We start from the raw sequence: 14251 nt of genomic DNA, 5'->3' as shown, positions 1-14251 counted from the left end.
TAACTTAACTATTTAATAGACAAATGTACACTTACTGTAATTCAGATTTTTTTCTCTGTATTTATTTATCATGTATTTCATTGTACTGCCGCCATAAATTGAACAAATTTCATGACATACGCTGGTGATATTAAATCTGATGCAGATAATGTTTCTGATATGGTGACATATAGGTATTTAAGAATAAATAAATACTTTGAACTTTGATTTCTGGTGCCAGTAGTGAGTGATCTTGTTTTCAGAAGAAGAAACTTGGGAGAAATTGAGTTTCCCTTCAAATAATGTACAAGGGATTGTCTTGGCTTGGCTTTTAATGCTTTACTCTGAATAAAATATTTTTATTCTCATAAAAATCTTGAGAGAATTAAGAGCAGCATTTGTCATTAATTGTTGATTTGTGATTTACGAGGCCCTTAAGAATACTGTAATGCACTTATACTTTGCACAACTTATTTGGTTATAACAGATTCGTCAAATCTCTCACCTTCATCATATGATGATACATATTCCAGGCCTTTGACCAAATACTCTGGGACTTGGGGTAAGTAGACAAAAAGAGAAAATAACTTCAAAAAAACTGAAGGCAGATTATAGTGTAGCTTTGGAAATGGATGTTGAAAGAAAAAGATTACCTTTATGCGATACACCTTTCTCCTGTGCTTCACAGTTAATTAAGTACTTGCAACTGTAATAGAAAATTTTGATAATACCAATTTGTGCAAACAAGTTGCCACAAAGGATCCTGAGAGATATATCAAAGATAAAGATTAAAGATTAGTTTGAAACATTGAAACATATAGTGAAAGGCATCATTTGCAGCAGCAAACAGCACTGTCCGAATATGTGCTGGGGGCAGCCTGAAAGTGTCACTATGCTTCTGGTGCCAACATAGGATGCACACGACTTTCCTGTATATGAGAGGAAACCAGAGCACCCAGAGCAAATCCACACAGTCGGGGGAGAATGTACAAACTCCCTGCAGACAGTGACGGAATTGGACACTGATCATTGTTGCACTCATCATTTCACTACTAACAATGAAGTTGTTTTAATGAAGTACCAGAGTGATAAACATAGAACCCGAGGAGAATTCAGCTTCTTTTTCTTAAAATTAGTCAGGGGGTTTTCCAACAAAACAGTATGGTTATTAATTTAAAAGATGAGGCAAGATTTTTTTTTGTAGAGACTTTTCTAGCGGAGGTAGAAGCAAATTATTTGGATATAAAATAAGAGACCATAGGTTTAAGGTCAATTTCTCCTTCTGATAAACAAAATTTCCCCCTGCCTCTTGTCCCACTCTGACTTTCTACCTCTTCTCACCTTCCCTTTACTTCCCCCTCTCCTCCTTCCCTTTCTCCTGTGGTTTACTCTCCTCTCCTATCAGATTCCTTCTTCTCCAGTCCTTGACCTTTCACTCCCACCTGGCTTCACCTATCACCTTCTAGTTAGTTTCCTCCCCCTCCCCCACCTTTTTATTCTAGCATCTTCCCCTTGATGCCGTCTGACCTGCTGAGTTCCTCCAGCATTTTGTGTGTGTTGTTTTAGATAAGGGGTTGGGTGGTTTAGAGGGAATTTGATTGAGAATTTATTCATGCCAAAGATGATATTTGGAATTGGGAATGCACTACTGGAAAGGGACATGGAGTCAGAGAATTACCATAAGACATAGGAGCAAAATGAGGCCATTTGGCCCATCGAGTCTGCTCTGCCATTCAATCATGGCTGATTTTTTTTCCCCTCCTCACCCCACTCCCCAGCCTACCTCCCCCACCCCCCCATAACCTTTGATGCCATGGACAATCAAGAACCCATCAATCTCCGCCTTAAATACACCCAACAACCTGACCTCCACAGCTGCCTGTGGTAATAAATTCCACAAATTCACCACCCTCTGGCTAAAGAAATTTCTCCACATCTCTGTTTTAAATGGATACCTCTCTATCCTGAGGCTGTGCCCTCTTGTCCTAGACCCTCCCCCCCCCCCCAAAACCATGCGAAACATCCTTTCCACATCTACTCTGTCTAGGCCTTTCAACATCGAAAGGTTTCAATGAGATCCCTCCTCATCCTTCTAAATTCCAATGAGTACAGGCCCAGAGCCATCAAATGTTCCTCATATGATAATCTTTTATTTGAAGAATCATCCTTGTGAATCTTCTTTGAACTCTCTCCAAAGTCAGCAGATCTTTTCTTAGATGAGGAGTCCAAATCTGTTCACAATACTCGAGGAGAGGCCTCACCAGTGCCTTAGAAAGCCTTGACATCACATCCCTGCCCTTATATTCTAGACTTCTTGAAATCAATGCTAATATTGCATTTGCCTTCCTCAACACAGATTCAACCAGCAAGTTAACTTTTAGGGTGTTCCGAACATGGACTCCCAAGTGCCTTTGCATCTCAGATTTTTGAATTTTTTCACTATTTAGAAAATAGTCTGCACATTTTTTTTGTACCAAAGTACATGACCACGCATTTTCCAACATTGCATTTTATTTGCCCCTTTCTTACTCATTCTCCTAATCTGTCAAAGTCCTGCTGCAGCCTTCCTGTTTCCTCAACACTACCTGCCCCTCCACTAATCTAAAACTGAGAAAAGGGAATAATGTTTTTATATGATAGGGTGGGAAGAGGTATACTCAAGATAACCATGGGGATCAGTAGGTTTTTAAAAGATGTTGGTTGACAGTTTGTCTCCAGAGATGGACAGAGACTTCAAGAAAGGGGAGGGAGTTGTCAGAGATGGACCAAGTGAATCTAAGGGCAGGGTGGAAGTTAGAGGCAAAATTGACAAACTCAGCATGGGTACGTGAAGCAGCGCCAATGCAGTTGTCAATGTAGTGGAGGAAGAGTTGGGGATTATAACCAGGGAAGGCTTCAGACAAATAGGCAAGCACAGCTTGGGTCCATGTGAGTGTCCATGGCTACCCCTCAGGTTTGGAGAAGGTGGGAGGAGCCGAAGGAAAAATTGTTCAGGGTGAGAACCAGTTTTGCCAGATGGAGGAGGGTGGTGGTAGAGGTGGAGTGGTTGGTTCTTTTGTCAAAAAAGAAGTGGACGGGTTTGAGGCATTCTGGGTGGGGGATAGAAGTGTATAGGGACTGAACATCCATGGTGAAGAATAGGTGGTTAGGGCCAGGGAACTGAAAGTTACTGAGAAGATGGAGGGCATGAGAAGTGTCATGAATGTAGGTGGGAAGGGACTGAACCAGGAGGGGTAGAATAGAATCAAGTTAATCCATTAATGAAATATTCAACAAAGTCCATGTTTACACTTATTGACATGTAGAATCTGGATTGAGCATTTGTTTTCTTTTCCGACAGATTTAGCAAACATATCATCTTCAACACCAGCAAATTTCCAGACACCCACTAGGTATTCAGCTCCTTTGCCCAGGAGGATGAAGCCCGTGGCATTACGTGAGTATGGTCTGATGAAAAGTGTCTCAAGAACAATATTTGGCTTCTATGCAGTAGTGTCTTCAATGTAGATTTTGTTTTGGCAGAACAACATTAAGCAATATTGATCTGTGTTTCTATGCTAATTTTGTTTAGCAAGAGATTTGGAGACACTATGAGAAGATTGTTGCAGATCCACAAGCTTGTGCTTTGAGAGAGCTATTTATAAATCTTCTTGCTCTTTCTCTGCTTAGCCTGTTAGGTGAACAACTCAGTGAAGGAGTGACCTAGCCATCAGTCATGTAGTCTAAACAAGGTGGAATCCACATGAGAACTGATTTCTGAAGCAGGAGTGAATCGAGATAGCATAGACTAGGTGTTCCCAGCTTGGGTCCACAGACTCCTTGCTTCATTGATTCATGACATAAAAATGGTTGGAAAACCCTTCCCTAGACCATGACAAATCACTGTGATACCTATAATCATTATAACATTTGAAGCTGTTTACTTTGAAGTTTCTTCATAACAGATTCATTTTTGATGTAATTAATAAAGTTAAAACTTATTTATCGACTTGTCAAAGTAAGTTGATTGATACTGCAAACAGCGATCTAATTTTGGCATTTGTGTTTTTAATGTAGCGGTAACATTTTCTTTGTTTTATTTTGTTGCATGGCAAACTGTCAGCTCCGAGAAGGTCACATACAGACTATTTGACATATCCCCTAAGCTCAGGTGCAAATACTTCTAGAAAGGGTAAGTAGAAAAAAACCTGCTAAAGGCAAGACCCTTAACAGCACAGAACAGTGGGAACTTAGGGTCTAAGTTTCTAGCTCCCTGGGAGTGGCTACTCAGGTTGATAGGGTGGTTAAAGGCATATGGAATGCTTGCTTTTATTAGTCAAGACATTGAGTTCAAAAACCAGGAAATTATGTTTCAGTTTTATAAAACTCCAGTTAGGCCACATCTGGAGTATTGTATACGGTTTTGGTCACCCCATTATAGGAAGGATGTTAAGGCTTTTGAGAGAGAGCAGAAGAGGTTTACCAGGATGCTGCCTGGATTAGAAGGCATGTGCTATATCAAGAGGTTGGACAACTTTGGAATGTTTTTTCTGGCGCAGCGTAGGCTGGGGGGAGATCTGATAGAGATTTATAAGATTATAAGAAGCATAGATAGAGTAGACAGACACTATCTTTTTCGAAGGATTGAAGTGTTTACTACCAGAGGGTGGGCATTTAAGATGAGAGGAGATAAATTAAAAGGAGATGTGAAAGGCAAGATTTTTTTACACAGTGAGTGGTGGGTGCCTGCAATGTGCTGCCAGGGTTGGTGGTAGAGGCAGATACATTAGGGATTTTTAAGAGGTTTAGATAAAAACACGAATATGAGGGAATTGCAAAGATATGAACGTTGTGCAGGCAAAATAGATTTACATAGTTGACCATTTGATGACTAATTTACTTGATTCTGCACAATGTTCTGGACTGAAGAGCCTGTTCCTTTACTGCACTGTTCTATGTTTTCAAATTGAAGGATTTTCTGAAGTTGGCTGTTTTGCCTTTAACTGTGGTGTGACAGAAAGGAAGCACTTGCTTTATATGGTGTGTCAGGAAATGCCAAAGTGCTTTATGTTTTGGAGGTTTTTGTCATTGTTACTACATAATGTGGGAAATACAGTAGCTGAGCCATTTTACACAGAAAGGTCCTATAAATATATATATATGTACTTTTATATGTATATATACATATATAAGAAACAACAATGGTGTTTGAGGACTGAAGACCAGTAAGTCTAACACAAACACAAGATTCTTCAGATGCTGGAAATCCAGAGCACAAAGTGCTGGAGGAACTCTGTAGGTCAGGCAGCATCTATGGAAATGAATAAACAGTTGAAGTTTTGGATTGAGACCCATCAATGGGGACTGGAAAGAAAGGGGGGAAATGCCAGAATAAGAGGGTGGGGAGGTGGAAGGGGGTAGGTGAAGCCAGGTGGGAGGAGGAGGGGGGATTGAGATAAGATGCTGGGTGGTGATAGGTGGAAAAAGTAAAGGGCTGAAGAAGAAGAAAGCTAATAGGAGAGGAGCGTGGGCCATGGAAGAAAGGGAAGGAGATAGGCAGGTGAGGAGAAAAGGTAAGAGGCTAGAGTGAGGAACTGAAAAAAGGGAAGGGACAGGGGAAAAGAAAACCAGAAAAAATAGCAGAAGGAGAAATTGATGTTCGTGCCATCAGGTTGGAGGCTCCTAGATGGAACATGAGGTGTTGCTCCCCCACACTGAGGGTGGCCTCATTGTGGCAGAAAAGGAGGCCACAGACTGACATGGGGTTAGGAATGAAAATGCTTGGCCACCAGGAATTATACTTTTTGCAGATGGAGCAAAGGTGCTGGACAAAGGATCCCCCAGTCAGATCTCACCAGATGGTGTTGCTGAGATGATAAGAGGCATAGATTGAGTGGACAGACAGAGAATTTTTCCAAGGATGGTAATGGCTAACACAGGGAGACATAATTTTAAGGTGATTGGAGTGGGGGTATCAGAGGTAGGTTTTATACACAGAGAGTGGTAACTGCATGAAATGTGCTGCTGGGATTGGTGATAGAGGTAGATACATTAGGGAAATTTAACAGATTCTCAGATGGGCACATAGATGAAAGAAAAATGGAGGGCTATGTGGGTGGGGATGGTTTGTTACATCATAGGTTAGCACAACATTGTGGGCTGAAGGGTCTGTACTGTGCTGTAGTGTTATATGTTCACTGAAAACCAATGTATGTATCAAAAAAATCCCTTTCCTCCCCTTTTCTTCTAATCCCCCCTCTGGCCTCTTACATCTATCGCCTTCCCCTGGTGCCCCTCCTCCTTCCCTCTCTCTCATGGCCCATCTCTCCTGTCAGAGCCCTTTCCCTCCAGCCCTTTACCTTTCCCACCTGCTTGGTTTTGCTAATAACCTCCTAGCTAGTCCTCCTTTCCCTCCCATCACTTTTTTTATTCTGGCGTCTTCCCCCTTTCTTTCCAGTCTCCTTGAAGGGTCTCGGCGCAAACCGTTTACTGTTCGTTTATTTCCATAGATGCTGCCTGACTCGCTGAGTTCCTGCAGAATTTTGTGTGTGTGTGTGTGTGTGTGTGTGTGTGTGTGTGTGTGTGTGTGTGTGTGTGTGTGTGTGTGTGTGTGTGTGTGTGTGTGTGTGTGTGTGTGTGTGTGTGTGTGTGTGTGTGTGTGTGTGTGTGTGTGTGTGTGTGTGTGTGTTGCAATGTATGCATGATATAATAATCTAAACCCCCAAGGTAGGATCAGGAAACTAAATGAGACAGAGGAGGACCTTGTGCCCATTGTGCTCCTCAGTGGGATCATGGCCACATTTCCATTTCTCCTTATTGAAGGTCTGAGATTTCTGTCCACAAGATGAAATATGTTTGCTATTGGCAATTTAACTGTGTTACCAGTAACTAAATTCAATTGTGACCTCTTCTTTCTTGACAGACTTCGATTTGTCTTCCAGTTCAAACACGTGCAGTAAGTACAGTTTTGAGAAACATTAACTGAAAGGCATTTAAGTTACGGGAGAACTAGTGGAAGAAGTCCGAGTCTTACTGAAACAACACTGTGAAACTGAACAGCATGGTTCTGAATTTTGCTTCAAGTTCAGCAAAGAATATTTCACAACCAGGTCAACCCTTCAAGATGAGTAGATGCCAGGCTACTGCTTGGTAATGGTAACTGCAGAAACCTTGCAATCAGAGTTGACAAGACAAGGTTAACACTGTCAGATGATCTGTGACTTGGAGACATGCTGAAGGAACAAGAGTCTAAAAATTCTTCAATCTAAGACCTTAAGACATAGGAGCAGAATTAGGCCATACAGCCCATTGAGTCTGCTCTGCCATTCAGTGATGGGAGATTTATTAACTCTTTCAACCCCATTCTCCTGCCTTCTCCCTATAACATTTGATGCCTTGACTAATCAACATCCTATCAACCTCCACTTTAAATATACCCAATGATTTGTCTTCCACGACCGTATGTGGCAATGAATTCCACAGATTCACCACCCTTTGGCTAAAGAAATTCTTCCTCATTTTTGTTCTTAAGGGACATCCTTCTGTTCTGGTCCTAGATTCCCTCACTATAGGAAACATCCTCTCCATGTCCATTCTATCTATGCCTTTCAGCATTTGCTAGGTTTCAGTATTATCAACCCCTCATTCTTATAAACAACAGCAAGTACAGGCCCAGAGCTGTCAAATGTGTCTCATAGGTTAACCCTTTCAATCCTGGGATAATTCTTTTGAACCTCCTCTGGAACCCCTACAATGCCAGCAAATTATATCTTAGATAAGAGGCCCAAAATTGCACACAATACTCCAATGTGTTGAGATACACCAAAGGAGCAGTCTCGTATCATGCCAATTACTGTTCTGGGTTTGAGCTTACCATAGCAAAATTCAACAAAACTGGAAGGCGTAGTTGTCAATTGTTGCAAAAGGGCCCTCTTTTGTTTCTGCTGTGCCATTGTGGAATGAGCAAAGGTAGATGATGGGTAGCTCTGGGATCAGTCTGGACCCAGGAGGCTAAGGGAGTCTGTCAACTGTCAGAGCTGGGGCTGAGGCCTTGAGTACCCATCAGGAATTCAATGTTTCCAGGATTGATCAGAGAGTTTGGTGGGATTTGAGGGCATCAACGACATTGAGGCAGAGGTAGGAAAGGAAACGTTTATGTATGGGATTCCTGACCCTTGCCTGAGACCTCTCATAGAGAGCTGCTTTAATTCAGATTTTGAAATTTAGATTTCAGATTCAAAGATTTCAGATTCAAGTTTATTTATCACGTGTACATTGAAACATACTTTGAAATATGTCGCCTGCGTTAACAACCAGCACATCCTAATGATGTACTGCCCACAAGTGTTATCACACATTCCGTAGCCAACATAGCATACCCACAATGCTCAGCATTTTGTTGTCCACAGCAAGTAAAAAAAAACAACAAAACAAGCCCCTTTCCTCCCTCCTACCCACCCACAGAGACAATCTTCCAACACTAGGACAGGCTTCCAGACCTCCAGCAGACTTGAGCTGACTGGAGACTTCCCTGGTGGACTTCAGACTCAGAGACCCAGAGCTTCAGCCATCAGGCTTTAAATTTCAGTCTTCTAATCGACCACAGGTTTCAAGCTTCATTGTCAACCTCAAGCCAAATGTGCCAATGTGTCATCTCCCTTACAGTTCTTCAAAATAGAGTGAGTTGGGAAAGACCTGGAACTGTCTGCATAACAATTCTAAAACAATGAATTAATTTATGAGGAAGAGACAGAATGCTGCTTTCCAATTGTTATTGAAAAATGTTTTAACTTAATTGAAAGATGCTCTCCGGCTCTTGGGGCCATGCTCTCGATCAAGTAGAGTGTCTGAGGAAAGCATTGTGGATGCATCTAAGAGAAAGAGGATAAGTTAAGAAAGGAATGCAAGTATATCCAGATAAATAGAGCCACAGAACGGATGCAGACTTAATCTTGAGTGTTTAATTTCCATTCTGTTTTTTTGTGATATTCTGTGAGATTTTTTCCAATAATGTTATGATAAATTCCTTTATGTAACTGCATCCATAAATTTGATAGTATAGTTTAGTTGAAGTGGCAAATATGAAAGTACTTCATATAGTCATATTCTTACTTCATAAGAAACAATAGGTTTAATCTTTTGATAATGGAAAGTCTTTCAGTTTGAAAAGTTGGTTATTAAAAACCTGATTTTTCTAATTTTTAATAACAGATCAAACCATTTCGTATGATGATGACTACTTGGGAGATTACTTAAAGGATGTGTCTTATGGAGATGATTCTGTGTTCCTCCCAAATAATGCCACATATGGTTGGTATTACAAACATAGAACTTCAAGGTGTTGTGTGATTTTGAACAAGCTTTTCATGACAAAAAACGACTTTCACATACTTCACAATGTTTGGAGAAAAGAGACCTCTGGGATTTGTAGCAAGGTCAGGGGGCAGAAGAATAAGATACAGTGTGGACTGATAAATTCAGGAGCTGCAATGAATGCAATAGCATGCCAGGATAATCATCACTCAGCTTTGCTAGAAGAGTAGCAGCACTGTACAGACTGATGTTGTGTGAACTTTTTAACATACTCTAATAATCTAACCCTTCCCTCCCACATTGCCATCCATTTTATTTTCATCTATGAGCATATCTAAGAGACTCTTAAATGTCCCTAGTGTACCTGCCTTTACCATCACCCCGGCACAACGCATTCCACACACCTACAACTGCCTGTGTCAAAACCTATCTCTACATTTCTCCCACCATATTTTCCTCCAAACACTTGAAAGTTATGTTGCCTTGTATTAACCATTTTTACACTGGGAAAATGTCTCTGTATAGCCACTTTATTATTACCTCTTATCATCTTATACCCATCTATCAAGTTGTCTCTCACCCTCCTTCTCTCCATAGAGAAAAACTGTAGCTCAGTCAACCTATCTTAAGACATGCTGTCTAATCCAGATAGCATCCTGGTAAATCAACTTTGCACCCTCTCTAAAGCTTCCACACCCTTCTGTAACGTGGTGACCAGAACTGAATGCAATACTCCAACTGTGGTCTGACCAGATTTTTATAAATTTGCAATGTTACTTCGCAGTTCCTGAACTCAATCCCCGATTAATGAAGGACCACATACCATACACCTTCCAAACCAATCTATCAGCCCGTGTAGTAACCCTGAGGGATCCCTCTATTCCTCCACACCATTAAGAATCCTGCCATTAACCCTGTGTTTTGCCTTCAAATCTGACCATCCAGATTGAATCACTTTTACACTTTTCCTGATCGAACTTCTCAGTCCAGCATTGCATCCTCTCAGTAACCTACAGCAACCTTTACCTGGTCAGCAATATCACTAAGCTTGTGCAGTCTCTCCCACAACATTGTAAAATTGGATATGTTGCAGATGCAGTATTTCCAGTAACAGCCTAAATGATACATGGCAGATGGAAGTTGATGGACACCATCACCTTAGTAACTCTTACAGGTGACAAAAGATGTTTGGCACATAACATAGTGCTAATAGAGGTCCTTAGGGGATATGGCTTCCTGCTTTTTGTTTCTCCTTTTTCTTCTAACAGATTGCTCTGTACTGTTTTGAACTGAATTGTTTGTCATTGATGCACCATCAATAACTCACGCTGAGACGTAGGAAGTGAGGTATCGGCTTTTATTGACTGGAAGAATGAACAACACTACATCCTGGGGAATGAGGCTGGGCAACAGGCCTCAGTCGCCTTTATACAGGGGTCTGTGGGAGGGGCCACAGGAGCAGTCAGCAGGGGTCTGTGGGAGGAGCCACAGGAGCAGTCAGCAGGGGTCTGTGGGAGGAGCCACAGGAGCAGTCCAGACAGGTATATGTAGTTCACCACAGTCATGTAGGGAGGAGGCATTTACTTAGTGGTTAGATTGGGTACCTTCTGTGCTGTTACAATGAGTTATTTCCATGAATCTAAACTTGGAGAAATTGGGTTTCCCTTCAAATAATGTACAAGGGTTGTCTTGGCTTGGCTTTTACTGCTTTACTCTGAATAAAGCCATAAAAATCTTGAGAGAATTAAGAGCAGCATTTGTCATTAATTGCTGATTTGTGATTTACGAGGCGCTTAAGAATACTGTAATGGACTTATACTTTGCACAACTTATTTGGTTATAACAGATCCGTCAAATCTCTCATCTTCATCATATGATGAAACATATTCCAGGCCTTTGACCAGATACTCTGGGACTTGGGGTAAGTAGACAAAAAGAGAAAATAACTTCAAAAAAAATTGAAGGCAGATTATAGTGTAGCTTTGGAAATGGATGTTGAAAGAAAAAGATTACCTTTATGCGATACACCTTTCTCCTGTGCTTCACAGTTAATTAAGTACTTGCAACTGTAATAGAAAATTTTGATAATACCAATTTGTGCAAACAAGTTGCCACAAAGGATCCTGAGAGATATATCAAAGATAAAGATTAAAGATTAGTTTGAAACATTGAAACATATAGTGAAAGGCATCATTTGCAGCAGCAAACAGCACTGTCCGAATATGTGCTGGGGGCAGCCTGCAAGTGTCACTATGCTTCTGGTGCCAACATAGGATGCACACGACTTTTCTGTATGTGAGAGGAACCAGAGCACCCAGAGCAAATCCACACAGTCGGGGGAGAATGTACAAACTCCCTGCAGACAGTGACGGAATTGGACACTGATCATTGTTGCACTCATCATTTCACTACTAACAATGAAGTTGTTTTAATGAAGTACCAGAGTGATAAACATAGAACCCGAGGAGAATTCAGCTTCTTTTTCTTAAAATTAGTCAGGGGGTTTTCCAACAAAACAGTATGGTTATTAATTTAAAAGATGAGGCAAGATTTTTTTTTGTAGAGACTTTTCTAGTGGAGGTAGAAGCAAATTATTTGGATATAAAATAAGAGACCATAGGTTTAAGGTCAATTTCTCCTTCTGATAAACAAAATTTCCCCCTGCCTCTTGTCCCACTCTGACTTTCTACCTCTTCTCACCTTCCCTTTACTTCCCCCTCTCCTCCTTCCCTTTCTCCTGTGGTTTACTCTCCTCTCCTATCAGATTCCTTCTTCTCCAGTCCTTGACCTTTCACACCCACCTGGCTTCACCTATCACCTTCCAGTTAATTTCCTCCCCCTCCCCCACCTTTTTATTCTAGCATCTTCCCCTTGATGACGTCTGACCTGCTGAGTTCCTCCAGCATTTTGTGTGTATTGTTTTAGATAAGGGGTTGGGTGGTTTAGAGGGAATTTGATTGAGAATTTATTCATGCCAAAGATGATATTTGGAATTGGGAATGCACTACTGGAAAGGGACATGGAGTCAGAGAATTACCATAAGACATAGGAGCAAAATGAGGCCATTTGGCCCATCGAGTCTGCTCTGCCATTCAATCATGGCTGATTTTTTTTCCCCTCCTCACCCCACTCCCCAGCCTACCTCCCCCACCCCCCCATAACCTTTGATGCCATGGACAATCAAGAACCCATCAATCTCCGCCTTAAATACACCCAACAACCTGACCTCCACAGCTGCCTGTGGTAATAAATTCCACAAATTCACCACCCTCTGGCTAAAGAAATTTCTCCACATCTCTGTTTTAAATGGATACCTCTCTATCCTGAGGCTGTGCCCTCTTGTCCTAGATCCTTCCCCACCCCCCAACCATGCGAAACATCCTTTCCACATCTACTCTGTCTAGGCCTTTCAACATCGAAAGGTTTCAATGAGATCCCTCCTCATCCTTCTAAATTCCAGTGAGTACAGGTTCAGAACCATCAAATGTTCCTCATATGACAACCTTTTATTTGAAGAATCATCCTTGTGAATCTTCTTTGAACTCTCTCCAATGTCAGCAGATTTTTTTCTTAGATGAGGAGTCCAAATCTGTTCACAATACTCGAGGAGAGGCCTCACCAGTGCCTTAGAAAGCCTTGACATCACATCCCTGCCCTTATATTCTAGACTTCTTGAAATCAATGCTAATATTGCATTTGCCTTCCTCAACACAGATTCAACCAGCAAGTTAACTTTTAGGGTGTTCCGAACATGGACTCCCAAGTGCCTTTGCATCTCAGATTTTTGAATTTTTTCACTATTTAGAAAATAGTCTGCACATTTTTTTTGTACCAAAGTACATGACCACGCATTTTCCAACATTGCATTTTATTTGCCCCTTTCTTACCCATTCTCCTAATCTGTCAAAGTTCTGCTGCAGCCTTCCTGTTTCCTCAACACTACCTGCCCCTCCACTAACCTAAAACTGAGAAAAGGGAATAGTGTTTTTATATGATAGGGTGGGAAGAGGTATACTCAAGATAACCATGGGGATCAGTAGGTTTTTAAAAGATGTTGGTTGACAGTTTGTCTCCAGAGATGGACAGAGACTTCAAGAAAGGGGAGGGAGTTGTCAGAGATGGACCAAGTGAATCTAAGGGCAGGGTGGAAGTTAGAGGCAAAATTGACAAACTCAGCATGGGTACGTGAAGCAGCGCCAATGCAGTTGTCAATGTAGTGGAGGAAGAGTTGGGGATTATAACCAGGGAAGGCTTCAGACAAATAGGCAAGCACAGCTTGGGTCCATGTGAGTGTCCATGGCTACCCCTCAGGTTTGGAGAAGGTGGGAGGAGCCGAAGGAAAAATTGTTCAGGGTGAGAACCAGTTTTGCCAGATCGAGGAGGGTGGTGGTGGAGGTGGAGTGGTTGGTTCTTTTGTCAAAAAATAAGTGGACAGGTTTGAGGCATTCTGGGTGGGGGATAGAAGTGTATAGGGACTGAACATCCATGGTGAAGAATAGGTGGTTAGGGCCAGGGAACTGAAAGTTACTGAGAAGATGGAGGGCATGAGAAGTGTCATGAATGTAGGTGGGAAGGGACTGAACCAGGAGGGGTAGAATAGAATCAAGTTAATCCATTAATGAAATATTCAACAAAGTCCATGTTTACACTTATTGACATGTAGAATCTGGATTGAGCATTTGTTTTCTTTTCCGACAGATTTAGCAAACATATCATCTTCAACACCAGCAAATTTCCAGACACCCACTAGGTATTCAGCTCCTTTGCCCAGGAGGATGAAGCCCATGGCATTACGTGAGTATGTTCTGATGAAAAGTGTCTCAAGAACAATATTTGGCTTCTATGCAGTAGTGTCTTCAATGTAGATTTTGTTTTGGCAGAACAACATTAAGCAATGTTGATCTGTGTTTCTATGCTAATTTTGTTTAGCAAGAGATTTGGAGGCACTATGAGAAGATTGTTGCAGATCCACAAGCTTGTG

The 14251-nt window shown here is 41.5% G+C and overlaps 1 protein-coding gene across 1 annotated transcript in view; it reads left to right on the top strand.

Annotated features, from left to right (window-relative positions):
- The window catches only part of LOC140731489 (uncharacterized), a 137357-nt gene that overhangs the window by 64681 nt on the left and 58425 nt on the right, over positions 1-14251 (top strand). The window contains exons 14-20 of the mRNA XM_073052964.1: positions 467-541; positions 3320-3415; positions 4082-4150; positions 6881-6913; positions 9169-9267; positions 11117-11191; positions 13969-14064. Coding sequence (XP_072909065.1) covers positions 467-541; positions 3320-3415; positions 4082-4150; positions 6881-6913; positions 9169-9267; positions 11117-11191; positions 13969-14064 — 543 coding nt within the window. The remainder of the gene's footprint in view (positions 1-466; positions 542-3319; positions 3416-4081; positions 4151-6880; positions 6914-9168; positions 9268-11116; positions 11192-13968; positions 14065-14251) is intronic.

This window comes from Hemitrygon akajei, chromosome 8, assembly GCF_048418815.1.
Source record: "Hemitrygon akajei chromosome 8, sHemAka1.3, whole genome shotgun sequence".
Classification (NCBI taxonomy): domain Eukaryota; kingdom Metazoa; phylum Chordata; class Chondrichthyes; order Myliobatiformes; family Dasyatidae; genus Hemitrygon; species Hemitrygon akajei.
Note: the sequence above shows the minus strand (reverse complement) of the source record. Positions and strands in the feature narration are given on the sequence as shown.